Below are 18,149 nucleotides of genomic sequence, written 5' to 3'. Positions count from 1 at the left end.
ACACTGTGTCAACTGTACTTTTATAATGCATTATAGATTCACTGAATTTAATCCTTATGACATTTTTTAAAAAATCAAAGTACAATAGCAGGGAATTGAACATGTCAGGCATAAGATTATATGGCTATTGGGGAGAGAAAATAAAATTTGTTTTTGTCATTGAAACTGTATGGAACAAATGTAAATCAAGCTCTGACTTCAAAGTATCACAGATTTAGCTTTGTAAAGATGTCCAGATAGACACAGAAACTGAGGTTCTTTCCCAAGAGACATAAAACTAAGGATATATTCATGTAGACAAAAGAAACTGAGAATATTGAACCTAAATAAAGCATAACATTTCTGCAAAAGAAAATGTATTTCATTGAACATTTATGAGTTCAATTGCCCGCCAGAATAAAAGTGCCACATACTGTAGAAATTGAAAAACTTCAACTTGATCATAATCTCACCAGTTTTGCACTGACAACCATTTTGTTTAATTGTCATTTAATATATCTATATACCTTACAACGTAGGAACATGGACATCAGGCTTTAGAGTTGAAATATTTACTCTTGATACGATTAAGAGATTGTGGTCATCATTACATTTTTTTTAAAAAGCGCCATCATTCATATATTGATTTTATTTATAAAGTGCAAAGTGCAAAAGCCATTGTTTGTGTTTTATTTATTTTCCTTTGACGGAAGGGCAATGTGACATCTATAACCAATGTAGTGTGACAGAATCATAACTGAGAGTTGCCGTCACAGTCTTCATGTGCATATGCATATGGGTTATAGGTGCTCCATGCTCTGTCATGTTGATGTTTTTAGCGTACCAATATCACTGGGCATGAATACAAGTATTAAGCCTTTTTGAAATGCCTACCAGAGAAATATAAGCATTCTGACATCTTACAAGATCTAATAAGACTGGGAATATTTTTAGTATTTATAGCTGTATGGTTTTAAGGGCTGATTTTGCTGTCATAAAGTAACAGTCTTTTTTTTAGTAAATCAGACAGCAGCATTAATGATTATTTGGGAACTCATTTGGGGGAGAGGGGAGAAGGGGAAGATGGATGAGCAGTATAGCAATGGTGAGCAGGACTTTACGTTTATACTGCCTGCAGAGTTAGAAAAAAAATAATACCTGACATTGAGGCATTTGTATGCCTTGGCACATGAGAACACCAAAATCAGGCATTAATTTACAATTTAGAAAGAGCTGGTCGGTCCCACAGTGGTTCTTTAACAATGTTAACAAAGCTCTGTTTGCAGACTGTCCAACCAGTCAATGGATCTAGGAGAGAAATCAATGTGACTTGCTCTCACATTTATGCTGCACAAGTGAGAATTGCATTGCTCCTCACACCTGTGTTTTACACATCCAAACAACAACAACATTTGCTTTATATGTTGTCCATCATGCTGGATGGCATCTCAGATACATAATACACCCAGATACATTGAAAATGCACACTCTAGCCACACCTTGGTGCCTCCTTATCTTCAATTTCAGTCTCCCAAAGAAAATACATACTTTCATCAAGAGTATCGAAAAAGTAAACTAACTCACTGTTTCTTAACTTTGTGATGAGTGTGCAATGATGATTCTCTCTCTAATGTGCATCCACAAATGTACTTTACAATTGTGTCTCTGTAACCACAGAACACTGAGAATAGTGCTAGAGTACTATATTATTTTTCTCCTTCACCAAGCTCTTTGCAACAGAGCTGGTCAATGTATGTTGTGTCTCACAACTACCTAAACAGCAAACCATGTTTCTATGTTTCTCTAAACTATTTAGGTCAGTGTCGGTGAGTAGCCACTAACAAACCGAGAGCTGGATTATAATACAATACAAAATTACATTTGTAAAGCATCCTCTACGTCGGAGGACAGATAACTGGATAGTCTGTAGTTATTCTGATGTATACATGCTTCTTATTAATTACAGTATGATATTACATGCAACAGAAGCAACTTTGGTCTAAATTGTATCAATCCAAATAGATGGGAAGCATAAACTTGTTCCTCAGGGGTTTTATTATGGCATAAAAGTATGTTTTGCTATTAGATGACCTTGGAATTCATTTACAAGTTTTAAAAAAAAACGTACTTCATATAGATTTTATTTTCCTACAGTACACTGTTACAATGCAGTAAATGACTCTTTTTTAATATATGGGAAAAGAAATGTATGATTTGAAATATTGCATTTCATCTCAATTTGAAGCTCCTGTGTGTGTTTTTGAAACCTCGATGTTGCTCACCTTCTGTTGCTACCAAACTACTGCTAGAGAAAGTATAGTCTGTTTATTTCATTTATGACTGATTTATTTATTAGTGTATTTTGTACTGACAAATAACAGTTATAAATGATAGCACGTTGATTATGGCACAATGTGATAGTGCAATGTATTTCCAGCAATGCAAATCTCCCCAGTTCTGCATTGGCAAGAAGCATTGGCTAATTTTATTTGACTGGTTGCCACTTCTGCCAATGTACTCTCCATATAATCCAAATTTAGTTCTAATTAGTTTAATTAAAGTTCTGCAGCTGTTCTGGGTAGTTTTCCACCTCCCTCCCACTACCCATATTCTCACGTACAAACAGTCCTTTAACTTACTCAACCATTCACGAGCAAAGTAAATTACAATTGGAGCTCAGCATAGCATGTGATCCAAGGACAAACCTATTCATAGTATATACAAGGTGGTGAGTAACCTAGTGTTTAACTGCAGGTAAGTCTTTAATCACATTATAATAGTTGTGGATCTCCATTACACCAGTACTAGCCAGGCTCCACTGACTCCCTGTCACCGAACAGATCCATTTCAAGATCCTCATACTCGTTTTCAATTCCCTTCATGCCCTGACACCTCCCTACCTCTCCCACCTCCTTACCAAAACTCTGCAGCTCATGTACTCTCACGCACAAGGCTCTGTGACCCCATCACTCCCACCCTCACCCGACTCCACTGGCTCCTGATCCCTCAGAGGATCGAATTCAAGATCCTCGTCTTCACTTTCAAGGCTATCCATGGCCTTGCCCCCTCCGACCTCTCTGACCTGCTGACTCCCTACCAACCTGTCCGCTCCCTCCATTCAGCGGGCTCCGGCCTGCTCCACGTCTCCCGCCCGACCCGGCCTACCATCGGTGGTCCGGCTTTCAGCCTCTCTGCCCCCACACTCTGGAGCTCCATCCCACAGTCCCTTCGCCTCACTTCCTCCCTTGCCTTCTTCAAGGCCGGTCTCAAGACCCTCCTCTTCGATTGTGCCTTTGGTCTCCCTCCCACCTCTCTGCCTTCCCTCATCCCTACCCCACTCCTGCCCCATGCTCGGGTCCTGACCACTGACTGTCCAGCACCTTGGGATGTCTTCCCGATATGAAAGGCGCTCTATAAATGTAATTTTGTTGTTGTTGTTCAGGTCGCACCTGAAGACCTTCCTATTCGACCGTGCCTACCGTCACCCCTCCTCCCGGCTTTGCGTTGTGCTTCACCACTGTCAAGCGCTCTGGAACGCTATCCTGCGTGAGAAGCGCTATATAAATGCAAGTTGTCGTTGTGGATACTTTATATCAATGTATGTCAAAGGATCAGAGAAGTGTCTGAATATTTAAAAGCTGGCAATTTAAAATTTCCATAAAGTAAAAATCCAGTGTATAATAATATCCTTCTTTACTGCACTCTGATGCCTGAATGATTTTCTTACTGAAGTAGGAGCGATATGAAGCATAAGGTATATAATCTCGTCCTTACTGTGATGCATTTTTGACATCAGAAAAAAACATGCTACAGGATGAGTCTTGAGTATTCTGAAAATGATGTTGACATTGAAAGCAGTGTTATAGTTAAAAGAATCCCAAAACATCTTTAGGCATGTAGAATACTCTTGCAATTTTTATTTGATTCCATTACAATGTCCTCTCTGTGTTTTGTCGTATTTCATGCTTACTTTCCTCTGTAAAGTAATTTTAAAGTTTATAAAAGTTGAGTAGACAAAGTCTAATGTTATTGGGACCACAATCCTCCTGCAACCATTTGTGACTGAGAAAATCTTGACTAGAACTGAAAAGCATGACTTTCTCTGTGTCCTGCTTCATACAGAAATGTGACACAAGTTTCTTGGCCAGAAACCATTTGTACAGAGGGAAAGCTCAAGCATCAAAATGTATTCAGGATCTCCCCAGCTCCAGTTGCCAATACATACAGTTCAAACCTTCTGTTTTTCTGTTTATCACTGCTCCTGTTTAGAACAAATCTTCAGGACAATATTCAGCAGATGTGTCTTTACAGATAACTTCTGTTGGTTTAATCGCTAGGAATTGTTGAGATGCCTAAATAAGTGCTTTATCATTGATTGATGCCATATTTCTTCCATTCACTCTGTGTTTTGGTTGATTCCCTCTGGTGGTTTATTCTCCCACTCTACACTTAAAGTCGATCCCCTAAAGCAGTTGTTATGTTTGGATATCTGTTTTTCCTCATCATAATTTATAAAGAAAATAAATCTGTTATGATATGTTCAAAGTGAGGATTCGGTTGGAATTTAGAGCTTTTGTGTTATTCAAATCTTACAAATCATTTGTTGATAAAAGGTTGGAGATTAGGGTATGTTTTGTTGATCTGCAAGAGCAGGATGAGAAAATTGAATTGAACACAAACCTAACAGCTTTGTGTTTAAATGAGCGTTTGTGAAAAGCAGCCAATCTTGATCCCTTCTCTCAGTTGATTTAGCTGATCTCGGCTTCAGTATCCCTGACTAATGAGAATCAGGTTTCTACTCTTGATTCTGATTCTGCTAGAGATAAATACATGTGAATATTGAGTGAGCGAGCATAGGATTATTCTCAGATGGTTCATGCTATTCAATGGACAATTCTAATATTTCCAATTACTTGACCAGGGTAATCTTGGTGTTCAGTACTGGAGGTAAAATCTGTTGACATTAATCTGTAGTTATGTAACAAGATGAGGGACATACATCACATAAGTTTATTTTTGAATGTTTGTATTTGACCAATAACAACTGCAAAGCAAAGCAGTCCTTATTGATCAAAATACCAAACATGTAAAACTAAACTTAGGCATAAAATGCATAATTGCTATTGTACAATGGCAATTATACAAAACCTCCTCTCACCCACTTCTACAGAATCGGTCGGTAGACTTGATTAAGACTCAATCAAGTCCCCCAAAAAGAATTATATAAATGTTTAACGGAAAATAGGAATGGAGGTGATATGTGAGAGAACCTAAGGTGCAGAAAGAACAATCATTTTAACACTCCTTTTCCTATATAGCATCAGTACTAATTCAATGGTGGAGCAGCAATTAGGCACTTTCCCTATGCAACAAGGATACATTATTCATTTCCTTGATTTGGATTACCTTGAACCTAATGTTCATTTTCTACAGCACTGTTTTTGGTGAGTATTTTATCATTGAAGTTGGCAAATACCTTGTTAAAATTAGTCCAGTGAAAATTGCCATTGTGGAAACCCCTTTTAGAGTTGTAGATAGAGAAAGGGGTCATTGTAAACTAAGAGCTGGAATATACAATACAAAATTACATTTGTGAAGCGCCTTTCACGTCGGGAGGATGTCCCAAGTTGCTGAACAATCAAGGATTAGGACCCGAATATAATGATTGCCTGGATAGATTAAAACACTATATGCCTTTATTATGTTCCAACACATAAACTGTTTTTTTAAGAGGAACACATAACATATCTGAGTATTTGATGATGACCTCTCTGCTGGAATGGAGTCATTGCTTCCCAGCTTCACTCCTTCCTCTCCTGCCACTCCCTCTATGAACCCCTCCAACTGGGTTTCCGAAACAGCCTTGGTCAAAGTGACAAATGACATCTTGTCCATCTGTAACCAGGGCTTCCTCTGTCTCCTCATCCTCCTTGACCCCTTTGCTCTATTTGCCACTGTTGACTATTCTTTCCTATTCCGCCAGCTCTCCCCTCACCTCAACCTTCATGGTCCTGTCCTTGACTACCTTTCGCACTGTCTCCAATTTGTCTGTTTGAACGCTTCTCCTTCAGACCCCGGCACCATCTCGTGTGGCGTTCCTCAGGGCTCTGACCTTGGTCCCCTCCTCTTCAATATCTTGGTGACATCATCTGCAGACATGGGGTCAACTTCCACATGTATGTGGATGACACCCAACTCTACCTCTCTGCATCCACCCTTGACTCCAGGACCACTGCTGTTCTGACAGAATGTCTGTCAGACATCAAGTCCTGGATGAGAGCTAACTTTCTACGGTTGAATGTCAACAAAACCGAGGCCATATCGACCTGTCCGCTCCCTCCGCTCAGCAGGCTCCTGCCTTCTCCACATCCCCACCTGATCCACCCCACCATGTGGTTTTTGCATTAGAGGTCAGTTAGATTAAATACTTTAATGGGTTTTGACAGAACATATATATGGATGTATAGTAGCAAAGTAAGCACTTCATTATATTATGAGTTTTTTTACACGTCTCAAGACCCTCCTCTTCCACCGCGCCTTCAGTCAGCCTCCTACCCCTACCCTCCCTGCCTTCCGCCGCTTCTGATCCCAACCCCCTAACTTGGGTCCAAATCCCTGACTCTCCAGCATCTTGGGATGTGCTCCCAACGTTAAAGGCACTATACAAATGTAATTTGTTAGTTGATGATGGTACTTATCTTGTCATCTGAAGTATATATAATTGTTTTCTTAAGTACGGGTCATTCTTGGGATTAAAATACCATGTAGTTTTTGCATTAGAGGTCAATTAGATTAAATCCCATATCCAGATTCGACGGAACATATATATGGATGTATAGCAACATGTAAGCACTTCGTTATATCATGAGTTTCCTTTCAGAGGTGCAAATGCATGTTATTTATTTAAGAAAAAATGCAGTCAGAGGGTCAGCCTGTCAGCATCCTGTAAACAAAAAATTGAAGCCATTTTGATAGGGTGATTTTAAACTGTGGTAAGCTATCACTATTTCATATCAACACTTCCATGTAGTTTTCTGAATGCCACTTTTGGCACAATTAGTATTCACAAGAACTTTTTGCTGAAATCTGTCAGAATATCTTATTACCATCTCAAGTTTTGCAAGTATAGCTTATCTGTTGAATTAATATCCTTGGACTTGGATCATTAAGAGTACCTGAATGTGACTACAGACTTTATTGCACATGCTTTCTCATACACTGCTCATCATCCAGTGCAGATTTCAACACAATTACCTTAAGTCCCTTCTGCAGTGAAAAATTTGGGCTTATGCAAAGCTGTCAACGTTTTTTATACACTTGAGCCCTTTAAACTGCTGAGGCACAAGTGCTGCAGAGTTGAGGATGATTTTGATCTTTATAGGTAATAAGTTTAACAAGCCTCAAAAATCAAAAGAGGTTTGTTGTTTCTACCCCTGCCCCCCCCCCCCCCCCCTTCACCACACACACACAAACACGCACAGGGTAAAGGAAATGGGCAAATTATAAATATTCTGAAGTTTTAACTTAATTACCTTTGGAGTGTGGTGGTATCTATACAAATATGTTGACAAATGAGAGATCTGGAGTCCTGTAGCTCAGTGGTTAGAGCACTCGCTTTGCAAGTGAGAGACCTGAGTTCAATTCCAGGCAGAGGGCGAAACCTTGGGCAAGTTTCCTTACTCCACACAGAGCCTAATAATAATCCCTCCAAAACACCAAAAACAATAATAAATTGGTCATTTTCAATCTACGACTGTTTGTGGGACATTGCTGTGCACAATTGGCTGCAGCGTTCGCCCACAAATATACAGTCAATTCACTTTACAGTGTGTTCTGTGAAGCGCTTTGGGACGTCCTCCCCACGTGAAAAGCGCTATATCAAATGCCAGGATTATTATTATTATTATCTTAGTTGGCCTAGTTAATGTATGGTCTACGGAAAAAATCGAGTTGAACCAAATGCTGTTTTCTCAGCCATGCTTGATCAGTTTTGATTTTCACTACTTTCAGCCTTTTTTCCTTTTGCCTTCGATTTCTATTTTCTCCATTTTTCTTTGTTTTTCTCGCTTTCTGCTTTCCTGCTTGCATGTATCGTATTCTACTCGTATTCTTTCCTTTATCCTTCCAATCACTATTGCAACATTTGACTTTGAAGCCCAAGTACTTTATAGTTGGAACAACTAGTGATTTATTTGAAAGTTGCCACTGAGGTATGCGAGCAGCGTACCTGGATCTACAACACTTAACAAGACTTTAGGATGTGTGTCCCCTTTCTGTGTGGCTGTTTTGACTTATTTGCAGAGCTGTCAAACATCAGGAGCATTTTAGAAGTAAGATTTATGATCGAAAGGAGACTGAGATCTTAAACCAAGCTCGTCCAAATGGCCATTCTGATTGACCTTTGTCTGTGAATGTTGACAGGTAATTTTAGAGCAGACAAGCCCTTTTATTTATATATATTCCAGATCTATCAGAAGATACTCTGTAGTAAATCCACAATTTTAAAACTACGTCTTACCTTCTGATTAGATTGTCCATTGGAAGCTGTACTGTAATCCAACTGCAACCCTCCTCAATTCTTTCAACGTTCAGATTTTGAACTAACATGATGATGATGTAGACATACACCAATGACATCCCTAACAAACAGCAGTTACACTATAGATCCAGTGTTCTATTGCAAAACAAATGTGATGGGAATCTATGTGGTGTGAGCAATTCTATTTCATGGTGAATTAATATAATGCTTATTTTGTAGATGTATAAAAGTGTTCATTGCTATTCATTCTTTTGCTGCAGAAAAAGAAACTTTTCTGGATCCCTTTGTCCTAAGAGGCTTACTGCCAAGCTTACTTGGAAGCTATTACAGATACACTGGATCCCTGACAACTCCACCGTGCAGTGAGATTGTGGAATGGATAGTCTTCAGTAGGCCTGTCTTCATTTCCCTTGAGCAGGTGTGTATCATTGGTAACATGAGAATGCATGAATTTGCCCTCTGCCCTCTCCTGTAGAGGTTTCTAAAGCACAATTTGTTTGCCAGCAGACCAATGCATTTTTTCTTGGTTCAGCTCTCATGAGTGAATAGCTGCTGTTGTGCACAATAAAGATATGGTAAAACAAATGTAGTGTGAGAAAACAATTCAGGCTTATCTACCATTTATATTTAGCACTTTAAGCTATCTCCTACATCATTTTGACCTTGCAAAGGTCAAGGGAACCTTTGATCACATTTAAGAATTACTATGCACTATTATAATTTAATAAATGCATATGTTTCACCAATGGATAGTTCAACCTTACTTGCCTGATGTTTCCGTGAATACTTGTGGCACAATGTCTGTAGACATTTAATATATGTCAGTAATGTTTAGCATCTTTATTGGAATGTGGTGATGCAAGAAATGAGTACACCTAGGTTCTTGAAGCACAGTATTCTATTTTCTTTTGTTGTGCTGATTCATATTGATGTAAATACTTTATTCCATACCCAAATAGCCTTTATATCTCTGTTTAAGATGTTTGTTGAAGTTTAGAATGTAAGATAGAAGGTTGGTCTATTAAAACTAATTAGCTCTGTAATGCTGAATCAGGCGGATAGCTCTACAATGTGAATAGGCAATCAGCTCTGTCATAAGGACAAATTATTATTGATGAGCCTGGAAAGAGAAATCTGGAAAATTGCTGTGTGTAAAGGTTAAACTATTTTTCATAACTTGAGTCCTGAAAATATAGGTCGACGTATAATATCTCCATAAATAGTTTTAGAATTATTTTTCTTTTTTAGTAGACCCTGTTATCAGACAGGTTAGACTTTACTTTGTAATTTTCTCTAAGTGACCATTATTAGCACTAGTGCTGATTTAAGAATATATCTAACACCTGAGATTATTCCTTTGGCACGCAGCCATAACTACCTACTTTATATGTATCTTTCTGCTGATCTTCCGCATAATTTACCATCTTGCAACAATTTCTTCAGTCCCAGTTTAAAATAGATTATTTTTGGTTAACCTTATCCTTTAAATCCTCATGTGGTTCTTCTCACTGTGCAAATATATACACACACATAGTATTAGCTTTGGTTACGTTTTTTAGTTAAATTAGTTACAGAAGAAGCAGGAAGCAATGCAAATTACATCAAAGTAGCAGCGCATCAGCAGCACCAGACAAATGTGGAGACGTGTTTTATCACCTTTAATTGTTGTCATCTGTGTTGTAATTATTGCATCCTGTATGAAATGAGCTACTGGTTGTGCGCAGTGTGGCCGCCCAGCGGGTAAAGGTCAGGCTCACCTGCTTTCTGCTGTTGAGTACCCTGCCAACATTCACCGCCAAGGCTCACACGTGAGCAATGGCTACTTGGGATACTGGAACCCATGGAACTGCATCCCAGCAAGAGGAGGCCAGAGAGACATAGGGGAACAAGATAGAAAAATAATGAACCACACTACATTTATATGAGCAGCCTCCTCATATTTACACGGATGCCTTTTGTTAAGCCCAAATTATTTGCAGGATTTGGAAGAAAATTGTATGAATACTATGGTTTGCAATATTTTTGATTGTTGTGTCTTTGATTTTAAGCAGTTGAAATGCATAACGTGTGATACAATATAATACAATATGATATCTGATATAACATGCAATACCGCAGTTTCTTGTGTAACTAGTTAAACTAAAAAACATAGTGTGAACCAACAACAAATTATATTTGGATAGCGCCTTTCACGTTACGAGGACGCCCTAAAAAGAACTACTCTATAAGTAGTTGTTCCGTATTTCTTAAACATAGCTCGCTAGAGAGGGTTTAGTGATTGTTTGTGATTACAAGGTTGTGTTTTGGTATATTAAATAAAATGTGTGTGAAATAACTGTTCAGCAACAGAAGGTTGCTGTCCCTTTTGTGTTGAGATTAACTTGGCAGCATCTGCTGCTGGATCTTCAGGTTCAGTGTGTTACCAGGGTATGGGCAGGATAGGCACTGAGATAAGATTCCTGGCATTGATTCAGTGGGCAGCTCCGCTTTCTGTACAGCCATCAGCTTTGGCATCATAACTTCCTGCCATTTTACATCCTTATCTTCTTTGTGTTTTGAAAGATTTGCTTTTTTTGACAAATGTTCATTTCTTCCTTTCTAATTGCTGTATACAGCTGGACGCCTTTTATTCCATATTTACTACTGAACAGCATGACCATGTCAAATCGGTGGATTACTTAAGAAACAATTTCCGACCACTGCAGAATCTGAATGACAGGATCATCTACAAGTCTGCAGTCAAAGACTCTTGGAGCCAGGTGACTGAGAACCCTGGAATTCTGCACATCACAGAAGGTATTTTTTTTCTTGAAGCTTTCCATCAATTTAACAGATTTATTCAAAATGATAATGCCCAGGAAATGATTATGCTTCAGTAATCTGGCTTTACATGACTGATCTGAGTTCAACAGAATTGATTAGACAAAATGCAAAATACTGCAGATGCTGGAATCTGAAACAAAAACAGAAGTTGCTGGGAACACTCAGCAGGTCAGGCAGCATCTATGGAGAAAGGAAAGTGAGTCAATAATTCGGGTCCTCGACCCTTCGTCAGCCAAGAGTTGATTAAAGACTCTCATAAAAGATGGTCATACTTTTGCTTTGGCTTCAGACCAGTGTAATGAACAATGACTGCGAAGAAAAGTTTAAAAAGTTGAACCTGAAGGTTTTTTTTACAACACTTTGTGAAGGACTCTACACTCTTTATTTAGTGGAGCATTGTACATCGCACTGTTGATTACAAATGGGTTACCAATATGACAATAGATCCTGAAATAAAATTGGCCTATAAATTGCCAGGATAGATAATAAACTGATTATTGGGGTAGTTAAAGACTGTTTCTTTTTATGCCTGAATTTATGCAGCATCTTTCAATTGGATGAATGCCTCAAAACACTTAACAAAGACAATGTGGATCACTTATAATGTGGTTTGGGAATGAACAGGGATCAAAAGCTGATGAAAGCGGACACTGGTGTCGACTGTTGCATTATCACCTCCTTCCAACAGAAGTTTTTTTCTTTAGCCAGGAGGCTGAAGCAGCAGCCATGTTGCCATTCCATCATTTACTGACAGGAAGTGTGCTTGTGGGGATTGCACTGGTTCTGCCAGTTATCCCTTTGTTCTGAAATGGAGCTGTCTGATAACTGTGAAGTCTTTCAACCTGAGGGTGAGGAATGAACATGCAGAAACTCGCTCATTCAGGGCTTTGATATGCTAGGCCGGGATTTGAACTTGGTCCTATTGGATAGGAGTTGAATATGCTACCACTGAAGCTTCTGTAGCTCAAAGCTACACTATTAATAAGTGTTCTGGCATTGGTTTCCTGTAACAAACCCTTAGGATGTGCTACACCAGTGCTGGAGTCCATCTTAACTGATTGCCTTGACAACACAATGAATCAGATTCAATTGCAGAAGGCTGACTAACATGTTTAACGATAATCCTGACCTTGAATGATGATATAAAATTCACCTTGCTTACAATTTTGTCATCATGTGACTGACAATGATTGTTTGAGAGAGTGTTATCTCATTTTAAAATAGTCTCATTTTTGCTGAGGCAAAATGAATGCAAACTGTATTGTTTATATTAATTCTATAATTTAACTTGTTTTTGTCATCAGTTTGATCAGACTCTGAGACTGCAATTTCAAAACTTATTTTAAAATTAGGTTTCAACTTTCTCTTCGTTTTGAAGGAGTGGAGAATAAGCAGGTATGGACAAAGGAAAATGATTGGGACCTGTTCTGTTGAAGGCTTTTTATCAGTAGTGCTATTGTGTCTCACTAGGGTCACTGGTGGAATCAATTTGAATCAAATTAAACATTCCTGGACAAACTGATTGCAGCAGATTTGAAGTGCAAGTGAGGCATCCAGTATACATAACTACAATGAATTGATTTTAACATTAAGCCATCTCAAAAAATTGAACCAATCCATTTGGCATCATGGGGCTCGATCTATGGCACATCATCATAATGTGATCAGTTAACAGAAAATAATATTTCCAAAAGTTCAATTTGCCAACAAAATACACTGTCACTACACTTTACAATAAATCCTATGAAATGCTTTGAGACATCTTCTCGACATGAAAGGTGCTATATCAAATGCACAGATTATTACTGTTCTGAGCATAGAATATTATTTCTTCAAATACCCATCATGTTAATTGGGTAAACTGGCTGTGAGGATATTGAGATTATGAAAAAAGAATTCAGTAAATACCAGTAGGTGAAGTCATTCTCCATTGCAATTGCTACGTCCTTATTGTTTTGAAGTTTATATATTCAATTCTTGCACTTAACTGATGCAAACAAATTCAGCTAATATTTTTGTTATTTGTTTAGTTTTCAAAGTCACAGGAAGATTAGAAAAGATAGTCTAAGTGAATCATAATTGCTTTCTAACTTCTCACTGTTAAGAGAATGATGGTCCCATTTGGAAACTACAGCAGACATTAAGAACATGACACTTTTTCGTATTTCCGTTAAAGAATTTACAGTGTTATGATTAGTATGCCTTTAAAAAATTACTTTTCTTTTAGGGATCCATTTGCCATTTAATTGATTTTAACGTAGAAGAGAACTACAAACAACAATTGAGTGTAAAAAAAATTGCTGTTGATTATTTTTCATTTACCAATGTTAAAACTTTGTGAATACAAACTGTTATGCATCAGACCTAGACTTATAAGTTTAAGATGTATAGTGAAACTCTAATCCTTTCTGCTCTGTGTGTTCATATGGGGAGGGAAGTAAACCCACAAAATATTTTATAAATATTAAAACAAAATGTGGATAAAGTGAAAAGGAGAATTCAAAGGAAAGTACTCAATAAAAGGCTTGGTTGTGCTTTCACCAGTTGCTGGTCTATCTCCCCCTTATACCTGTAATCATACTCTGCTCAGGTGCACTTATCATCTGGCTTCCAGCTCCCAAGCTCTTCTCAGTCTGCTGTCATAGGCTTAAGTGTGAACCTCAGTTCTGCCATACCATGACTCAGCGGCCCTCATTTGGTCCTTTTTTTCTGATACAAATCAGAAAAAATGCCTTGGTCATGGAATACTATTGATTCATTGATATCAAGGGGTACTGAATTACAGCACCAATTCTGCTTAAGTTACTAAAGGGAGGATAAAGAGAACTCTATGACTTTGATTACTGTGTCTTTGGAAAATTCTACAGGAACATAAATCATAATTGATGCTGAAATTTTAGGAATTTAAATTTCATCAAAAGGGCATTTTACTTTCAAGTTCAATTCATACACTTTCTTATTTTTTTCTGTCATTTTTAGCTCTAACAAATTGATTAGAATATGTGCCTTTCTGGAAATGTCTACTAACCGCTGACTGCAGTTTTTGCCAATCTGATCAGGAGTGATGCATGCAATTGAAATCAGATTAGAAAATTATAATTGTTCAGACCTAAGACTGCCACATTAATCACAATTTCAGGGTGAGAATGCTATTACCAAGTTTCTAGTTGACTAAATTAGTATTTAAACTTCAAATGGAATGATTGTGTCATTCTGAAGTCTTAAAACTTGAATTTATGATTAACGCTTCAAGAAGTAAACTTATTAGCACTTTGAAATATTTGTGTGAACTTTTACAGAATTGGTTACAAACCACATGCAGTGCTTATATGCAGTAGATCAGGCTAGAAAATAATAACAAGACTAACATACAAAATAAATAAATAAGTCCCCTCCAAAATAACCATAATAATAATCCTTGCATTTGATATAGCACCTTATCACATCTTTGAGACGTCTCAAAGCACTTCACAGTATATACTGTAAAGTGAATTGACTGTGTATTTTGTGGTTGAAAAGCGCAGCCAGTTGCGCACAGCAATGTCCCACAAACAGCCGTGGATTGAAGTGACCAATTTATTATTTGGGGGGGGGGGGGTGTTAGAAAATAAAATCAGCCAAATCTGCAAGGAAATAACGCTAATTCCTCTAACCAGATATCAGACTGTTTTATTATAATTCGTTCGTTATTCCCCAATATCCCGATGGGTCAGACCAAAGGCCGGTACAATCAACAGATCTTATAACAGAATAACACCACTATAGATATCTCGAGTTCAAGAGTTCAACACTGTGTCTTTCCAGCACACAAGCTTGATTCTTCATGCTTTCAAACAAAAACAATAATTAAATTGGTCATTTTCAATCTACGACTGTTTGTGGGACATTGCTGTGCGCAATTGGCTGCCGCGTTCGCCCACAAATATACAGTCAATTCACTTTACAGTGTGTTCTGTGAAGCGCTTTGGGATGTCCTCCCGACGTGAAAAGCGCTATATCAAATGCAAGGTTTATTATTATTATTATTATTTCAGTCTTCTTGCTTACAGCTTTCAATCTTCCATCTGATATCCTCAGTCTTAGTGTTTCCAGCTCTCAGTCTTTCATCTCTGTATCCTTGTCTCTGCGACCCGGGACGGCTCCATCTCCCGTATCCTTGTCTCCGTGACCCGGGACGGCTCCATCTCCCGTATCCTTGTCTCCGCGACCCGGGACGGCTCCATCTCCCGTATCCTTGTCTCCGGGACCCGGGACGGCTCCATCTCCCGTATCCTTGTCTCCGCGACCCGGGACGGCTCCATCTCCCGTATCCTTGTCTCCGCGACCCGGGACGGCTCCATCTCCCATATCCTTGTCTCCGCGACCCGGGACGGCCCCGTACACAAAGTTATCGGAACTCTTATACCAATATTCATCCAATCATGGTGTGGATATCAGATCACCCGGTCGAAATCATGCTGGGTTCACGTGAACACCTCATGGGGTGTACATGCCTCACACACACAAACACACTGTCCTTGAGACAGTCCGTTATCTCGTGTACGTGCAGGGAGTTTCAGTCCAGCTGCCCACAACACACTTAACTTAAAAGTTAACCCGTTCGCAACATCTATTATGATTCTAACATTATACAAAAAGTGTAAATTCTAACAGGGGTTTCTGAAGGAATTATTACCCCCGGAAAAGTGATCCACCAATCGACTAACAACCGGGTTCCTACTTACTGCTAGGTAAACAGAGGCGTGTGGAATAAGGAAACGTTTTGCTCTGCTGGGAATCGAACCTAGGTCTCTTGCTTGCGAGGCGAGTGTACTAACCACTGAGCTACAGGACTCCAAAATAACCAACCTAGTGTTATTCCCTCAAAGATTTTCTCCCTTCTCCCGACTCTTCTGAAAGAATTTCCTTTCAATAAGCTTCATGGATGCTTATGTACCTCACCAGGTTAGCATTATTCTTTTTTGATCCTTGACAGCTGAGTACTGGGAAATCTTGTTTTAGGGAGATACAGGACACACGGGAAGTGACATCAGTATCAATGCATCAAACCTCAATGATTAAAGTCACTGAGTCATTGTATGAACCTTGGGACTTGGTTTTAAGGAAATCCGGTCTGTGGTGCATTAAAAGTTAATTTAGACTGTAACAAAACTGCAGGTAAACAAACAAGATCATTCAGAATTCTCCAGCCCATGTTCTCTCCTGCACCAGGCTCCGCGATCCTCTCACCCCCATCCCCCCCGACTCCACTGGCTCCCCATCACACAGAGGATACAGTTCAACATCCTGGTCCTCATCTTCAAAGCCCTCCATGGTCTTGCTCCCTCCCCCCTACCTCTCCGACCTCCTAACCCCCAACCACCCTGCTCGCTCCCTCCGCTCAGCGGGCTCCAGCCTGCTTCACGACCCCGGCCTCGCTCGCCCCACTATTGGCGGGAGGGCCTTCTGCCATTCTGCCCCCACCGTCTGGAACTCCATCCCACAGTCCCTCCGTCTCGCCCCCTCCCTCGCCACCTTTAAGACCCACCTCAAGACCCTCCTCTTCGACCGTGCTTTTGATCTCCCTGCTTCCCCCCCTGCCCTCCACCCTCCCCCACCCCGACCCCCACCTCGGGTCCGTAACTCTGTCTGTCCAGCGCCTTGGGACGTCCTCCAGACGTGAAAGGCGCATTACAAATGTAATTTTGTTGGTGTTGTAAATTCATCAAAGTTACTTAAATTTATGAAATACGGTTACCATACTAATGTCATGTTTTGCACTGAACAATGTGTACTGTTTTGGAGACCCATAAACAAATTTTATAAGACCAAATATACTGTACCTTTTCTTCTTCATAGCTCTGGATTGATCAGGTTGGGCGTCAGTTCGATCGCCAGCTTTCCTTTCTTCCACACATCCGTTCCCTGACCAGGAATGCTTTTTTCCACCTCCGCCACATTGCCCGATGCAGCTGAAACCCTCATTCATGCCTTTGTTAATTCCCAGCTGGACTATTCCAATGCCCTCCTCGCTGGTCGCCTCAGCTACGCCGTACACAAAATCCAATTAATTCAAAATCCACTACTCGCTGTCTCCGCTCAGCTGGCTCTGGCTTTGTCCCTTGTCCCCTGCTTTCCAAAATCGGTGCTCTTGCCTTCACCATTACACCCCGAATCTCTGGCACTCTCTTCCTCAATCCCTCCGCCATGTCCATTTCCTCCCCACCTTCAAATCCCACTTAAAGACCTTCCTTTTTGATCGTGCTTACAGTGACCTCCCGCCTCCCTCTACCCTGGCTCAGGGGTCAGACTGTAAACTGTTCCTTGCGTGAAGGGGGCTTATAATAATAATAATCCTTGCATTTGATATAGCGCTTCATCACGTCTTCTAAATGTCTCAAAGTGCTTCACAAGATACAATGTAAAGTGAATTGATTGCTTATTTTGCGGGCGAAACGCGACAGCCAATTGCACACAGCAGTGTCCCACAAACAGTCGTGGATTGAGTGACCAAATTATTATTATTATTTTTGCAGGGGGTGGGCTTATTACCCCAGAAAAGCGATCTGCTAATCTACTAACAAGCGGGTTCCTACTTACTGCTAGGTAAATAGAGGTGTATGTGTGGAGTAGGAAAACACGCCTAAGGTACCACCCTGAACCGTCCGGGATTTGAACCCAGGTCCTCTTGCATGCGAGGCGAGTGCTCTAACCACTGTGCTACAGGACTCCTTGGTCAGGGCTGGGAGGGGAGATAAGCTCCTGTTAACCCTGCAAGCGAAAGCCCTAACTAATGAGTAGAGTGGTCCTAGCTGGACAAGCAGCGGGA

General features: G+C 39.8%; 1 protein-coding gene across 2 annotated transcripts in view; it reads left to right on the top strand.

The window, feature by feature from the left end:
- Positions 1 to 18,149, top strand: part of LOC103179801 (protein tyrosine phosphatase receptor type G) — a 300,620-nt gene that overhangs the window by 198,827 nt on the left and 83,644 nt on the right. For both annotated transcript variants that reach the window (XM_042339618.1, XM_042339617.1), the window contains 2 exons: positions 8,779 to 8,936; positions 11,134 to 11,314. In XM_042339618.1, the coding sequence (XP_042195552.1) occupies positions 8,779 to 8,936; positions 11,134 to 11,314 (339 nt within the window). The remainder of the gene's footprint in view (positions 1 to 8,778; positions 8,937 to 11,133; positions 11,315 to 18,149) is intronic.

Source organism: Callorhinchus milii, unplaced genomic scaffold, assembly GCF_018977255.1.
Source record: "Callorhinchus milii isolate IMCB2004 unplaced genomic scaffold, IMCB_Cmil_1.0 Scaffold12, whole genome shotgun sequence".
NCBI classification, from domain to species: Eukaryota; Metazoa; Chordata; class Chondrichthyes; order Chimaeriformes; family Callorhinchidae; genus Callorhinchus; species Callorhinchus milii.
The sequence above is the reverse complement of the archived record's forward strand: the minus strand, read 5'-3'. Positions and strand labels throughout refer to the sequence as shown.